Source organism: Rattus norvegicus, chromosome 7, assembly GCF_021556685.1.
Source record: "Rattus norvegicus strain SHRSP/BbbUtx chromosome 7, alternate assembly SHRSP_T2T, whole genome shotgun sequence".
Lineage (NCBI taxonomy): Eukaryota > Metazoa > Chordata > Mammalia > Rodentia > Muridae > Rattus > Rattus norvegicus.
Window position 1 is genome coordinate 24,769,087 of NC_141540.1, and position 16,101 is coordinate 24,785,187.

Below are 16,101 nucleotides of genomic sequence, written 5' to 3' on the forward strand. Positions count from 1 at the left end.
TTTGAAATATTAACTGCCAACTTCTTTTTTTTAGTAGTTTACTAATCTTTTTACAGATTCATGTGTAGGAATGCTTTGACTGCATGTATATAGGAGGACTCCATGCATGCCTGGAGCCTGCAGGAGACAGAGCAGGCTGTTGAATTTCCTGGAACTGGTTGTTACAGGTGCCTGTAAGCTATCATATAGATGCTGGAACCAGACCTGGTTCCTTCGAAAGAGCAGCAAGTGTTCTAATCCTCTAACATCTCTCCCAGGCCATATTTTAATTTTTAATTAAATGACTATGCGGGGTTTTTTTTCTTGTTTTTTTAATGGGAGCATGGTCATGTGTTAGTATAGGCACCCAAGGAGTCTAGAAGAGAGGCAGATACCCTGGAACTAGAGTGTCAAGTAATTGTTAGCGATTAGATGCCAGCACTGGGACCAAAACACTCCGTCCTCTCTATGAGACAAGGATAATTCCTGAGCCATCTCTCCAGCCCTAACCGCCAAAATGTTAATGGCAGATTTCATACTCACAAAAAGTTCTGGAGCTTTAAAAAAAGAAAGAAAGAAACAATTGATTCTCCATTACATAGAAAGTAAGCGAAACTCAGATTTGAACTCAGTTCTGCCTCTTTCTAGAGCTGCCTCCCAAATATTAGTCTAGACGTGTGCTGCTTATCCTAATTTCCTTCCTGTTGCGGTGATAAACATCATGACCAAAAGCAACTTGGGGGAGAAAGGTCTATTTCCGCTCGCAGGTTCTAGACCATCTTAGCGGGAGGCCAGGCAGGAAGGAGCTCCAGGCAGGAACCTGGAGGCAGGAACTGAATTAGGAACCATGAAGGATTGCTGCTCAGCTAGCTTTTTAAATCAACTCAGGCCTGTCTGTGCTGCAGGTACCCGCAGAAGTCAGAACACATCGGAGTGCTCCTGAGTCAATCAGCAAAGTATCCCGCAGACAGGCCCGCAAGCCAATTGGATGGAGACAATTCTTTAGTAGAGGTTCCTTCTGCCCCGGTGCCAAATTGACAATTAAGATTAACGAGGCACTAAGAAAGCCTATTCTAAATCTCCATAATATTACTCTTAAACTGTGGCCTGGTTTCCCAGGTTCTGGAGGGCTTCGGTGGCTCTCTGTGTCCTGACTGCCGGGGAGAACTACTTCAAGGTCATGCTCTCTGGCACACCCCCTCAAAAGAGCAGTCAGCAGCATTCAGAGCAGCCCCTGGACGCCTGCCCCGCAAGGACTTTGATGATGGCTCTTCTATTTTGAGATTGAAATGAGAGAGAGAGAGAGAGAGAGAGAGAGAGAGAGAGAGAGAGAGAGAGAGAGAGAGTTCAGCATCCAGTGGGCCAGAAACCTATTCCAGCATCAGCTTTTTAAATCTCCTGATACATTTTACACTGCAGAAGCTTCAGGACACTTGAGCTGTTTCCAGTTTGACTGCGGTAAGACGGATTTCACTCCAATTGGGGAGTGTTGTAGGTTAGACAAGTGTTCAATTCCCAGCACCCCACAAGGCAGCTGACAACCGTCCCTAACTCCAGTTCTGGGGAATCCGACACTCTCACACAGAAACACATGCAGGCAAAACGACAACACACATAAAAATAAATAAATGTGTGGGTATTATTTAAAAAAAAAAAAACAGCCTGTGAGGTCTGATAGGAATTATTTGCAAATGATTTGCATGGAGAGCGGTACAGGCAGACTATGAGGCCCATGTAAGAAGAAGCATACATGTTTGGTGATGACACAGAATGCTTTGGGAGCTAAAAGTATTCTGTATTGGTTGTCCAATATGGTCTCACACACCTATAATCCCGGCACTTGGGAGGTTGCAGCCAAGAGAATCGGGAGTTCAAAGTCATCTTTTGAACTATAGAGCAAGTTGAAGGCTTGCTTGGACTAAATGAGAATGTTTCAGAAAACAAAAAAAATTCTACAGTTTTATTGTGATTATACATCTTTTTTTGTATTAACTTGAGTATTTCTTATTTAAATTTCGAATGTTATTCCCTTTCCCGGTTTCCGGGCAAACATCCCCCTAATCCCTCCCCCTCCCCTACTTTATGGGTGTTCCCCTCCCCACCCTCCCCCCATTGCAGCCCTTCCCCCAACAATCACGTTCACTGGGGGTTCAGTCTTAGCAGGACCCATGGCTTCCCCTTCCCTGATGATCTTACTAGGATATTCATTGCTACCTATGAGGTCAGAGTCCAGGGTCAGTCCATGTATGGTCTTTAGGTAGTGCCTTAGTCCCTGGAAGCTCTAGTTGCTTGGCATTGTTGTTCATAAGGGGTCTCGAGCCCCTTTAAGTTCTTTCAGTTCTTTCTCTGATTCCTTCAACAGGGGGTCCTATTCTCAGTTCAGTGGTTTGCTGCTGGCATTCGCCTCTGTATTTGATGTATTCTGGCTGTGTCTCTCAGGAGAGATCTACATCCGGCTCCTGTCTGCCTGCACTTCTTTGCTTCATCCATCTTGTCTAATTGGGTGGTTGTATATGTATGGGCCACATGTGGGGCAGGCTCTGAATGGGTGTTCCTTCCACCTCTGTTTTAATCTTTGCCTCTGTATTCCCTGCCAAGGGTATTCTTGCTCCGTTTTAAAGAAGAAGTGAAGCATTCACATTTTGATCATCCATCTTCAGTTTCATGTGTTCTATGCATCTAGGGTAATTCAAGCATTTGGGCTAATAGCCACTTATCAATGAGTGCATACCATGTGTGTTTTTCTGTGATTGGGTTACCTCACTCAGGATGATATTTTCCAGTTCCAACCATTTGTCTATGAATTTCATAAAGACATTGTTTTTGATAGCTGAGTAATATTCCATTGTGTAGATATACCACATTTTCTGTATCCATTCCTCTGTTGAAGGGCATCTGGGTTCTTTCCAGCTTGTGCCTGTTATAAATAAGGCTGCTATGAACGTAGTGGAGCACGTGTCTTTTTTATATGTTGGGGCATCTTGTGGGTATATGCCCAAGAGAGGTATAGCTGGATCCTCCGGTAGTTCACTGTCCAATTTTCTGAGGAACCTCCAAACTGATCTCCAGAATGGTTTTACCAGTCTGCAGTCCCACCAACAATGGAGGAGTGTTCCTCTTTCTCCACATCCTCGCCAGCATTTGTTGTCACCTGAGTTTTTGATCTTAGCCATTCTCACTGGGGTGAGGTGAAATCTCAGGGTTGTTTTGATTTGCATTTCCCTTATGACTAAAGATGTTGAACATTTCTTTAGGTGTTTCTCAGCCATTCGGCATTCCTCAGCTGTGAATTCTGTGTTTAGCTCTGAACCCCATTTTTTAATAGGGTTATTTTTCTCCCTGCGGTCTAACTTCTTGAGTTCTTTGTATATTTTTGATATAAACCCTGTAGCTGTTGTAGGATTGGTAAAGATCTTTTCCTAATCTGTTGGTTGCCGTTTTGTTCTAACCACAGTGCCCTTTGCCTTACAGAAGCTTTGCAGTTTTATGAGATCCCATTTGTCGATTCTTGATCTTAGAGCATAAGCCATTGCTGTTTTGTTCAGAAAATTTTTTCCAGTGCCCATGTGTTCGAGATGCTGCTCTAGTTTTTTTTCTATTAGTTTGAGTGTATCTGGTTTGATGTGGAGGTCCTTGATCCACTTGGACTTAAGCTTTGTACAGGGTGATGAGCATGGATCGATTTGCATTCTTCTACGTGTTGACCTCCAGTTGAACCAGCACCATTTGCTGAAAATGCTATCTTTTTTCCATTGGATGGTTTTGGCTCCTTTGTCAAAAATCAAGTGACCAAAGGTGTGTGGGTTCATTTCTGGGTCTTCAATTCTGTTCCATTGGTCTTTCTGTCTGTCTCTCTACCAATACCATGAAGTTTTTAATCACTATTGCTCTGTAATATAGCTTGAGTTCAGGGATAGTGATTCCCCCTGAAGTCCTTTTATAGTTGAGAATAGTTTTAGCTATCCTGGGTTTATTGTTATTCCAGATGAATTTGCAAATTGTTCTGTCTAACTCTTTGAAGAATTGGATTGGTATTTTGATGGGGATTGCATTGAATCTGTAGATCACTTTTGGTAAAATGGCCATTTTTACTATATTAATCCTGCCAATCCATTAGCATGGGAGTTCTTTCAATCTTCTGAGGTCTTCTTCAATTTCTTTCCTCAGAGTCTTGAAGTTCTTATTGTACAGATCTTTTACTTGTTTGGTTAAAGTTACACCAAGGTACTTTATATTGTTTGGGTCTATTATGAAGGTTGTTGTTTACCTAATTTCTTTCTTGGCTTGTTTCTCTTTTGTGTAGAGGAAGGCTACTGATTTATTTGAGTTAATTTTATACCAGCCACTTTGCTGAAGTTGTTTATCAGCTTTAGTAGTTCTCTGGTGGAACTTTTGGGATCACTTAAATATACTATCATATCATCTGCAAATAGTGATATTTTGACTTCTTCTTTTCTGATCTGTATCCCCTTGATCTCCTTTTGTTGTCTGATTGCTCTGGCTAGAACTTCAAGAACTATATTGAATAAGTAGGGAGAGAGTGGGCAGCCTTGTCTAGTCCGTGATTTTAGTGGGATTGCTTCAAGTTGCTCTCCGTTTAGTTTAATGTTAGCAACTGGTTTGCTGTATATGGCTTTTACTATGTTTAGGTATGGGCCTTGAATTCCTATTCTTTCCAGGACTTTTATCATGAATGGATGTTGAATTTTGTGAAATGCTTTCTCAGCATCTAATGAAATGATTATGTGGTTTTGTTCTTTCAGTTTGTTTATATAATGGATCACGTTGACGGTTTTCCGCATATTAAACCATCCCTGCATGCCTGGGATGAAGCCTACTTGATCATGTTGGATGATTGTTTTGATGTGCTCTTGGATTCTGTTTGCCAGAATTTTATTGAGTATTTTTGCGTCGATATTCAAAAGGGACATTGGTCTGAAGTTCTCTTTCTTTGTTGGGTCTTTGTGCGGTTTAGGTATAAGAGTAATTGTGGCTTCATAGAAGGAATTCGGTAGTGCTCCATCTGTTTCAATTTTGTGGAATAGTTTGGATAGTATTGGTATGAGGTCTTCTATGAAGGTCTGATAGAATTCTGCACTAAACCCGTCTGGACCTGGGCTCTTTTTGGTTGGGAGACCTTTAATGACTGCTTCTATTTCCTTAGGAGTTATGGGGTTGTTTAACTGGTTTATCTGTTCCTGATTTAACTTCGGTACCTGGAATCTGTCTAGGAAATTGTCCATTTCCTGCAGATTTTCAAGTTTTGTTGAATATAGGCTTTTATAGTAAGAGCTGATGATTTTTTGAATTTCCTCTGATTCTGTAGTTATGTCTCCCTTTTCACTGCTGATTTTGTTAATTTGGACACACTCTCTGTGTCCTCTCGTTAGTCTGGCTAAGGGTTTATCTATCTTGTTGATTTTCTCAAAGAACCAACTTTTGGTTCTGTTGATTCTTTCTATGGTCCTTTTTGTTTCTACTTGGCTGATTTCAGCTCTGAGTTTGATTATTTCCTCTCTTCTACTCCTCCTGGGTGTATTTGCTTCTTTTTGTTCTAGAGCTTTTAGGTGTGCTGTCAATCTGCTGACATATGCTCTTTCCTGTTTCTTTCTGAAGGCACTCAGCGCTATGAGTTTTCCTCTTTGCACAGCTTTCATTGTGTCCCATAAGTTTGGGTATGCTTTACCTTCTTTTTCTTTAAATTCTAAGAAGTCTTTAATTTCTTTCTTTATTTCTTCCTTGACCAGGTTATCGTTGAGTAGAGCATTGTTCAACTTCCACGTATATATGTGAGCGTTCTTCCCTTATTGTTATCGAAGTCCAGCTTTAGGCCGTGGTGGTCTGATAGCACGCATGGGATTATTTCTACCTTTAATGTACCTGTTGAGGCCCGTTTTTTGACCAATTATATGGTCAGTTTTGGAGAAAGTACCATGAGGAGCTGAGAAGAAGGTATATCCTTTTGCTTTAGGATAGGATGTTCTATAAATATCTGTTAAGTCCATTTGCTTCATGACTTCTCTTAGTCTATCTACATCTCTGTTTAATTTCTGTTTCCATGATCTGTCAATTGAAGAGAGTGGGGTGTTGAAATCTCCTACTATTATTGTATGAGGTACAATGTGTGTTTTGAACTTTAGTAAGGTTTCTTTTACGTATGTAGGTGCCCTTGTATTTGCGGCATAGATATTTAGGATTGAGAGTTCATCTTGGTGGATTTTTCCTTTGATGAATATGAAGTGTCCTTCCTTATCTTTTTTGATGACTTTTAGTTGAAAATTGATTTTATTTGATATTAGAATGAGTACTCCAGCTTGCTTCTTCCAACCATTTGCTTGGAAAGTTGATTTCCAGCCTTTCACTCTGAGGTAGTGTCTGTCTTTGTCTCTGAGGTGTGTTTCCTGTAGGCAGCAGAATGCAGGGTCCTCGTTGTGTATCCAGTTTGCTAATCTATGTCTTTTTATTGGGGAGTTGAGGCCATTGATGTTGAGACATATTAAGGAATAGTGATTATTGCTTCCTGTTATATTCATATTTGGATGTGAGGTTATGTTTGTGTGCTTTTCTTCTCTTTGTTTTGTTGCCAAGACGATTAGTTTCTTGCTTTTTTCTAGGTGTAGCTTGACTCCTTATGTTGGGCTTTACCATTTATTATCCTTTGTAGTGCTGGATTTGTAGAAAGATATTGTGTAAATTTGGTTTTGTCATGGAATATATTGGTTTCTCCATCTATGTTAATTGAGAGTTTTGCAGGATACAGTAACCTAGGCTTGCATTTGTGTTCTCTTAGGGTCTGTATGACATCTGTCCAGGCTCTTCTGGCTTCCATAGTCTCTGGCGAAAAGTCTGGTGTGATTCTGATAGGTCTGCCTTTATATGTTACTTTACCTTTTTCCCTTACTGCTTTTAATATTCTTTCTTTATTTTGTGCATTTGGTGTTTTGACTATTATGTGTCGGGAGTTGTTTCTTTTCTGGTCCAATCTATTTGGAGTTCTGTAGGCTTCTTGTATGCCTATGGGTATCTCTTTTGTAGGTTAGGGAAGTTTTCTTCTATGATTTTGTTGAAGATATTTACTGGTCCTTTGAGCTGGGAGTCTTCACTCTCTTCTATACCTATCATCCTTAGGTTTGATCTTCTCATTGCGTCCTGGATTTCCTGTATGTTTTGGACCAGTAGCTTTTTCCACTTTACATTATCTTTGACTGTTGAGTCGATGATTTCTATGGCATCTTCTGCTCCTGAGATTCTCTCTTCTATCTCTTGTATTCTGATGCTTGTATCTATGGCTCCTTCTTTCTTCCTTTGGTTTTCTATATCCAGGGTTGTTTCCGTGTGTTCTTTCTTGATTGTGTCTATTTCCATTTTTAATTCCTTCAATTGTTTGATTGTTTTTTCCTGGAATTCTTTCAGGGATTTTTGTGATTCCTCTCTATAGGCTTCTACTTGTTTATTTATGTTTTCCTGGAATTCTTTCAGGGATTTTTGTGATTCCTCTCTGTAGGCTTCTACTTGTTTATTTATGTTTTCCTGTGTTTCTCTAAGGGAGTTCTTCATGTCTTTTTTGAAGTCCTCCAGCATCATGATCAAATATGATTTTGAAACTAGATCTTGCTTTTCTGGTGTGTTTGGATATTCCGTGTTTGCTTTGGTGGGAGAATTGGGCTCCAATGATGCCATGTAGTCTTGGTTTCTGTTGCTTGGGTTCATGCGCTTGCCTGTCACTATCAGATTATCTCTAGTGTTACTTTGTTCTGCTATTTCTGACAGTGGCTAGACTGTCCTATAATCCTGTGTGTCAGGAGTGCTGTAGAACTGTTTTCCTGTTTTCTTTCAGCCAGTTATGGGGACAGAGTGTTTTGCTTTTGGGCGTGAAGTTTTTCCTATCTACAGGTCTTCAGCTGTTCCTGTAGGCCTGTGTCTTGAGTTCACCAGGCAGGTTGCTTGGAGCTGGAAGGTTTGTCTTACTTGTGGTCCTGAGGCTCAAGTTTGCTTGTAGGGTGTTGCTTATGAGCTCTCCATGGTGGCAGCAACCAGCAAGATCTGCGCCGCCCTTTCCGGGAGCTTCCGTGCACCAGGGTTCCAGATGGCATTTGGTGTTTTCCTCTGTAGTCAGAGATGTGGGCAGAGTGTTGTCTCTTATGGTTTCCCAGGCATGTCTGCCTCTCTGAAGGTTTAGCTCTCCCTCCCACGGGATTTGGGTGCAGAGAACTGTTTATCTGGTCGGTCCCTTCAGGTTCCGGTGGTGTCTCAGACGCAGCGGATTTCCTGCTCCTGTGCCCTTATCCAAGGGAACCCAGAGGCCGTATACAGTTTCCTCTTGGGCCAGGGATGTGGGCAGGGGTGGGCAGTGTTGGTGGTCTCTTCCACTCTGCTGTCTCAGGAGTGCCCACCTGTCTCAGCGGTGAGCTCTCTCTCCCACGGGGTTTGGGAGCAGTGAGTTGCGGTCCTGAGGCTCAAGTTTGCTCGTGGGGTGTTGCTTATGAGCTCTCCGCGGCGGCAGTGATTATACTTCTTAAAGCTTAAAATTGAGACATATCATCTGATAATGAGATGAAATATTCTAAGATGTAGTTATTTGAATTTTATGAGTATGAGTGCCCTGTTTGTATGTAGTATGTGTGTGTGCCACATGTATGCCTGGTACCTGTAGGGGCAAGAAGAGGGCCTCAGATGCTCTGGAACTGGAGTTATAAATATTTGTGAGCTGCCATGTGGTTGCTGAGAATAGATTCTGGGTCCTCTGCAAGAGCAGCACGTGCTCTACCCACTGAGCAACCTCTCCAGTCTGAAAGGAGATGCTTTAAATCAGAACATTTAACCACCATGTGTGCTTGACAGTTAATATAATATTTCCCCAATATGCTCCTTGTTTGTAATTGCTTCTATTATTGTGTATTCAGCAACTTTGGCCTTAATCAAACACTTCCACTAAGAGGGGAATCAATGAAAACAATACGTGTTAAAGGATAAGAGAAGTCTACAATTCAGTGGTGCAAAATAACTGAAAATCGCGGTGTTTGGAAATTTAATATTCTTCCATTAACCATACGCCATTATTTTTAATAAGCCTTATTTTTGAAGCAGTTATTAGACCAAGAATTCTGAGACATAACCGTCAGCTGAGCTTCTCTATAGGAAGCCTGCCTCCCAGACCCACTATTGTATGTAATGTATTTATGTATGTATTTGTAAATGTGATAGAAACCTGGAAGAGCTGGACTGTGGCGACGGGTTGCATACAAGTGTGCTCTCCCGGGATGGACACCGTTACTATAGCCAAGTAGGCCCGACAACTCTGCCTGCAGTCTTTCTATGTGACCCCAGCTCAGTGGGCTGCTGGGTGTGCCACTGAAGAACTCGTGGTTTGTGGTCAGGTCAGTACCAATGAAGACTCATGACTTATTTCACTCCCTGTGAACCATGCTGTTTTTCCCTCTGTAATTACTTTATACTTGTTTTTGAAAAACTGATCCATTTGTCATTTGTCATGGTCCCCCTTCCAACAAATCTTAATCTGGAAATAGAAGAAGTGACCCCTGTCCAGCATAAGCCTGGTGCCTATATGTCTGTGCACAGCAGGGGCTTCTGCTTTGGGTCTGGTCCTGTTCTAGAGACTTGTCTTTTCTGACCAACCATTGAAAAAAAATCTGAACTACATTTCAGAGATGTTCAGCCAGTCAGCTCCTTTATAAAGAAATCAAAGATCTGCTCCCATCTCAGTGAAAGCCTATCTCCAAACAAAGGCTCCTCTATACCAGCTGTCCTGAGCCAGGTGGGCAACTGTTTCAGGGTTTTCTCTCGCCCAAACTCCACCTAATAAAGTTCTGAGAGCATGCGTCTCTGTGTGCTGTGGCTAAGGGAGATGGCTTGGGAGAGGCACTATCTCACAGGGGTGGCCACTTGAATTGCTGTCACCTTCTTCAGGGCCTCATCTGTGCCTTGGCAAGTTCATGTCCCTTTTCTGGCCACCTGTTAGTAAGCCTCAGGACCACGGGCCATCTTTATATGGCCCAGAGAACAGGAGTGCCAGGATAGTGCTGTCCAAACCCCAACTGCTCGTCTGCTAAGAAGCCAAGTGCCTCGACTCAAAGCTGGGGGGCTGCCAGACCCGGACAGTCACTGATCCTCCTGCCATTCACTGTCTATGACTGTTTGTTAAGTCAGGGGTTGGCGACAAGCAATGTAGAGTACCCTGTGTTGGGGCTCTCCACTGTTTCAGAGCAGGCTAAAGAGAGATAAAAGGGAGTGTACCATATTCAAAATGTTTTAGTGAGCTCCTTAGTCTAGGCAGAGTTTGCAACTGGCCATAGCTACATGTGGGACCCTTTTTTTAAAAGCAGTTTTTTTTTTGATTAATGTTCTCAAGTGTTGGAGATTTGGAGATCATGATATGGAACATGGCTATACAGTTAGTGGTCAAGCCATCAAACACTTAAAGCTTTTGGCCCATAGCTTTGGACCCTAGCAGGAGCCAGAAAAAAAAGCAAATGTCTAACCTGTTGCTCCTTCTCTGACCTGAATGCTGGACTGAGCAGCATGGTGCTGCTGCCTGCTGTGCTCTAGCACAAGGTGGGTGAACACAACTCTGCTGGCCCAGGGTGGCAACGCCCTTCAGGCAAATTAAACGAATGTCCTTGCCCTCAAGGGTCTATGGTAGTTAGCTTCTCAGAAAAGGTCTGGTGGAGCCCAAAGAAAAGTTTTAGCAGAGACCTGGCAATTGTCAAGGTGACAATGAGGTGCAATTTTTAAAACAAGGAGATGGGGGTCAACCCATGGTGAAGTAGGAATACAGGTATTTTTTTATTTCACATTTTTATTAGTAGACAGATGGGCAGAAAAAGACAAACCACTAAAGGGGAAGCCAACGAAATGCATCAGAAATGCATTAAATTCTCATAATTTAAACTGAAAAGCCATCTACAATTTTAGCTATGAAAACTATTAAAGTCAGGGTATCTGCTGGTTTCAGTTGAAGTTGCATCTGAATCTTTTCAGATGTAAATGTAAACCTCCTTGAGGGCTGGGGAGAGGCCCAATTCCCCTTCCAATGGACAGGATCAAACATAAGGGAACCAGCAACAGTGGCCAGGAGAAGAGGGTTAAGAAGTGATTACAAAAGGAGTGAGGCTAATAGAATCTGGAATGGTAGGAGCTGGGAGACCAAGAGGAGGAGCAACTGAATCATGATCACGCAGAGCATTCACTCAGAGTCTTCGCTGGACCCAAAAGGAATCCTGTTCTCCTCAGGCCAAGTAGACAGCACCACTGTGGTCAACATTTCTACTTGCACACAAAAAACTACTCCCAAAAGGAAAAATAACACACTCGAGACTTTTCCACAGGACAGCTTCTCCGGAACCTAAGTCTGGACCAGCATGTTAAGTCAGTTTAGAATACAGCATCTGGCTGCCAGAGTCCACATGGCCTTGGAACTGACCACACCACACCCCCACCAAAGGCTGAGCGGTCCACTCCCACTTGCCTCTCTGGCTGCCTGAGTCAACAGGGCCCGCAGGCCAGCAGGGCACCTTCCACAGTGCCAAGCACAAGGTGCAAGCCCTGGGCTTAGGTGCTTTAGGATCAGAAGGCATAGTTTTAGGGTGCCAAGAGAGTATAGACCAAACAATTGGCTAGGGGTGGCCACTGGGGAGAGATCAGAAAGTATCTGTAGATCTGCAGGCTATCTGGGAGCAAAAGCTGGAAGTGTCTCTTTGCCGTGGCCCTGTTCAGCACAGCAGCTGTGGTCCTGAGTTAGGAGACTCAGGTACAGCCTGTGGAGATAATTTCTCTAAATTTCAATGCTCACGTGTTCAACAGTAAACAGTCTCATTTAGTAACAGATGAAACTTAAGAGGCCGGGAACTGCTGAGAAATCGCATTCATTGAGCAGTGTGAAGAGAGAATGAAAAAACCCTGAGATCAGAAAGGAAGGGGAACCATGGAAGGAGGAAGCATAGTCTACTTATGGAGGGTCAGGCCTTCCCAGTTCCCTTCTGCCCTTTGGTTCTTTCTGAGCTGTGATCTGAGGATAAGGAAGGACCCTGGCACACAAGAATCTCAACCCACTATCCTTCTGGAAGTCTGGTTTCACAGTTGCTAAACAAAAACCTCTTTAAAGTCTGGGATGAAGCTGCAGGGAGCCACATGATTGACACCTGGGAACAAAGCCCAAGTGCCAGGAGCCCAGGGAAGCTCCATAAACCACCTCTGCTTGCACTCCTTGGCCCAAGTACATTGAAAGGAGCAGGAAATCCAGACCATATCCAATGAGGTAGACAACCATTCCCAAGTTGCACACATCCACAATTATCACTATCAAGATGAGCAGCTCAATGAAAACCAAAATCTTAACACATGCACCCAGGATTAATACTGAGTAATTAAAGGTGGCTACTTAAATAAAAACCTGGGATCCACCCTCTCCCAACAGGGGCCACCAGCAGTCCTCATTCTTCCCCATCAGAGCCATCAACCAACACTGGGATAGTTCTGTTTTCAGAACTAGAAATTCACACACACTAACTTCCACCATCACTCCCGGACCCACCTTCTGGTGGAAAAAGTTATCCTACCTTTAAAATAAATAGCAACCAAGTGCTCAGTTCTATGTAAAGTATGAATATTTATTTCACGCTTTAGATCTCAATCCATTCCAAAAAGCAAAATCTGATATCTCCTCAGAGTAGCTGCAGCCTCCATGTTGGGATGGTCTCACAAAGGCAGCACATTTCATCGGACTTAGCAAGAGTAATTCCCTGATGCCCACCTCAGCCCAGCCTTAGGAAGGGAAAGAAACAAAACTCACCACCACGGGGCTGAACAAATGCACATGCACTAATGTAAAGGAGCAGCTAAACCTTGGGAAATTGGCTTTTTTTTTAAAGTTTGTTTTGTGGATTTTTTTTATTTTTATTTTTTTTAGGTTTTGTTTTTTTCTTTTTTCTTTTTTTCCCATTTTCTTTTGCTACCCACTATATTCAGCACTTGTGGACTCCCAGTGGGCTCCCAGCTTTAAACACAATGTCTTAAACAGACTAATTCTTCAAGAATCTAGAAAAAGACAAAGGTGTTTTGCTGTGAACACTCTGCAGAGACAGGGTGAGGGGAAGTTTGAGGGGTGGTGGCTGTTGGTTCAGAGCTAAACAAAGAATTCACAGCAGAGGAATGTGTAATGGCTGAGAAACACCTAAAGAAATGTTCAACATCTTTAGTCATAAGGGAAATGCAAATCAAAACAACCCTGAGATTTTACATCACAACAGCGAGAATGGCTAAGATCAAAAACTCAGGTGACAACAAATGCTGGCGAGGATATGGAGAAAGAGGAACACTCCTCCATTGTTGGTGGGATTTCAGACTGGTACAACCATTCTGGAAATCAGTCTGGAGGTTCCTCAGAAAATTGGACATTGCACTACCTGAGGACCCAGCTATACCTCTCTTGGGAATATACCCAAAAGATGCCCCAACATATAAGAAAGACACATGCTCCACTATGTTCATAGCAGCCTTATTTATAACAGGCACAAGCTGGAAAGAACCCAGATGTCCTCCAACAGAGGAATGGATACGGAAAATGTAGGACATCTACACAATGGAATATTACTCAGCTATCAAAAACAATGACTTTATGAAATTATAGACAAATGGAGGGAACTGGAAAATATCATCCAGAGTGAGGTAACCCAATCACAGAAAAACACACATGGTATGCACTCATTGATAACTGGCTATTAGCCCAAATGCTTGAAATACCCTAGATGCACAGAACGCATGAAACTGGAGACGGATGATCAAAATGTGAATGCTTCACTCCTTCTTTAAAAGGGGGGAACAAGAATACCCTTGGCAGGGAATACAGAGGCAAAGGTTAAAACAGAGGTGGAAGGAACACCCATTCAGAGCCTGCCCCACATGTGGCCCATACATATATAGCCACCCAATTAGACAAGATGGATGAAGCAAAGAAGTGCAAGCCGACAGTTACCATATGTATATCTCTCCTGAGAGACACAGCCAGAGTACAGCAAATACACCGGCGAATGCCAGCAGCAAAACACTGAATTGAGAACGGGACCCCCTTTGAAGGAATCAGAGAAAGGCTTGGAAGAGCTTGAAGGGGCTCGAGACCCCGTATGAACAACAATGCCAACCAACCAGAGATTCCAGGGACTAAGCCACTACTCAAAGACTATACATGGACTGACCCTGGGCTCCAACCTCGTAGGTAGCAATGAATAGCCTAGTAAGAGCACCAGTGGAAGGGGAAGCCCTTGGTCCTGCCAAGACTGAACCCCCAGTGAACGTGATTTTTGGGGGGAGGGCGGTAATGTGGGGAGGATGGGAAGGGGAACACGAATATAGAAGGGGAGGGGGAGGGATTAGGGGGATGTTGGCCCGGAAACCGGGAAAGGGAATAACAATTGAAATATAAATAAGAAATACCCAAGTTGATATAGATAAAAAAATTAAAAAAAAAAAAGAATCAATACAGTGATGGAGGGAAGAATGCAAGGATTCAGACATTCTGTGGAGGGAACTTTCTCTCCAGTAAGGTCCATAAAAAGGAGCAAACTGAGATCTGCAAGAGGAGTGAGTCAGCAGGGGCTGTTTGCTTCCCACCCCATGAGTAAGTTTTTGCTGAGTGGCCACTGTAGATACCCACTTGCTTCCCTCCTTTTGGCCTGAGATGTCAGGGCAGTACAGGGAACTGAAGGAACATGTCACAATTCCTCATTTCCAGAATCATCATCATTATAACAGTCGGCATCTTCTTCCTCCTCGTCTTCGTTATCAATGTCGTCATCATACAGGTCGTCATAAAGCAAATCTGAGCTGTTGTCATTGGAAGGCACTTTAGTTTTGATGCAGTATTCTGCCAGGGTTGTGGGGACGTTCACTCCATCCTTTTCTGCTTCAGGTTTCATGGATGAGACCTGTTTCCTGGACAGAGGACAACACAGGAACATTTGTAGAGGTCTGTCTATCTAGAGAGGGTCTCAGGCTAACCCACGTGGCTTCGCCTCTATAATCCTCCAGCCCTTCGCTGGGAGTGCTGGATTATTAGGGAAAGCCAGCACACTTGGATTAGGTGAGTCTTATAACTGTGCATAACCAAGACTCCCTGTCACTCACGTGTCTCAGGCCACACAGAGCAGACATCTTGCATCACGCCAAGGCTCTCAACCATCAGGCACCTTCGTGTCATGGAGAGTCTTTGCCCTAACACTTCAGCCTTGTTTGCAGCAAGGTCTCCTTCGTTTGCTGCTGCAGAGATCAGGCTAGCTCAAGAGTATTTCAAAGCTCTGTCCTCTGCCTCCCATCTCCTGCTAAGGGTTGGGGATTGTGGACGCATGTGGACTACTGGCTCTATATGCGGGTTCCGAACTCCTGCACACATGAGCCAGAGGCCCAGCATGCTTAGTGCCTTGCATTCATGCAGCTGATTACTAGGCCAGACTTTCCCCTCACCCTCTAGGTTCCCTCAGTCACCTAGTCACCCTGTGTCTGGAGTGGCAGGGCCGAATGCTAGGTAAGAGGTACTGCATCTGAGCCACGCCCTGCATCTGTGCAATGTGCAGGGCTGTGGGTACCACCTGGCCTTCATCCTTTTCCTGCTGGGTTCTGTTTTCCATTGTCCTGTGAGGGCTTGGCAGATAACAGCTCTGCCACAAAATGCTGCCTCTCTAAGTGTAAATAGCTTCTCGCCTAAAGTACAAAAACAGCCATTGAGACTGGGGAGGTGTGGCTACTGGAGAAACTGAAAAGAACACCACTTTCCAGAAGTTTCAATTTGTTGCCAGGCCTTGCACATGGATGTTCTTGTAGCTCCTACAGGTCTTTACAGTTTACACTAAATACCTTCGATTCTTGATATGACTCACTCACCCCAGTGGCTGACCACTAAACATAAGCAGTGCACAGGGATGGACACTGTAATCCCACTACTTGGGAGGCAGAGGCCGGATTTCTGTGTTCAAGGCCAGACTGGTTTAAACTGCCTCGCACGCATGCATGTACACACACACACACACACACACACACACACACACACACACACACACAGATACACACATAACCAAAACAAGCCCAGAAGTTCTACACTCCTGTCCAGTGAAT

At 43.5% G+C, this 16,101-nt stretch overlaps 1 protein-coding gene across 1 annotated transcript in view; it reads right to left on the bottom strand.

The window, feature by feature from the left end:
* Nucleotides 1-13,482: 13,482 nt before the first annotated feature.
* The window catches only part of LOC148004552 (ubiquitin-conjugating enzyme E2 R2-like), a 29,765-nt gene continuing 27,146 nt past the window's right edge, over nt 13,483-16,101 (bottom strand). The window contains exon 4 of the mRNA XM_087559344.1: nt 13,483-14,925. Coding sequence (XP_087415470.1) covers nt 14,706-14,925 — 220 coding nt within the window. The 3' untranslated portion in view covers nt 13,483-14,705. The remainder of the gene's footprint in view (nt 14,926-16,101) is intronic.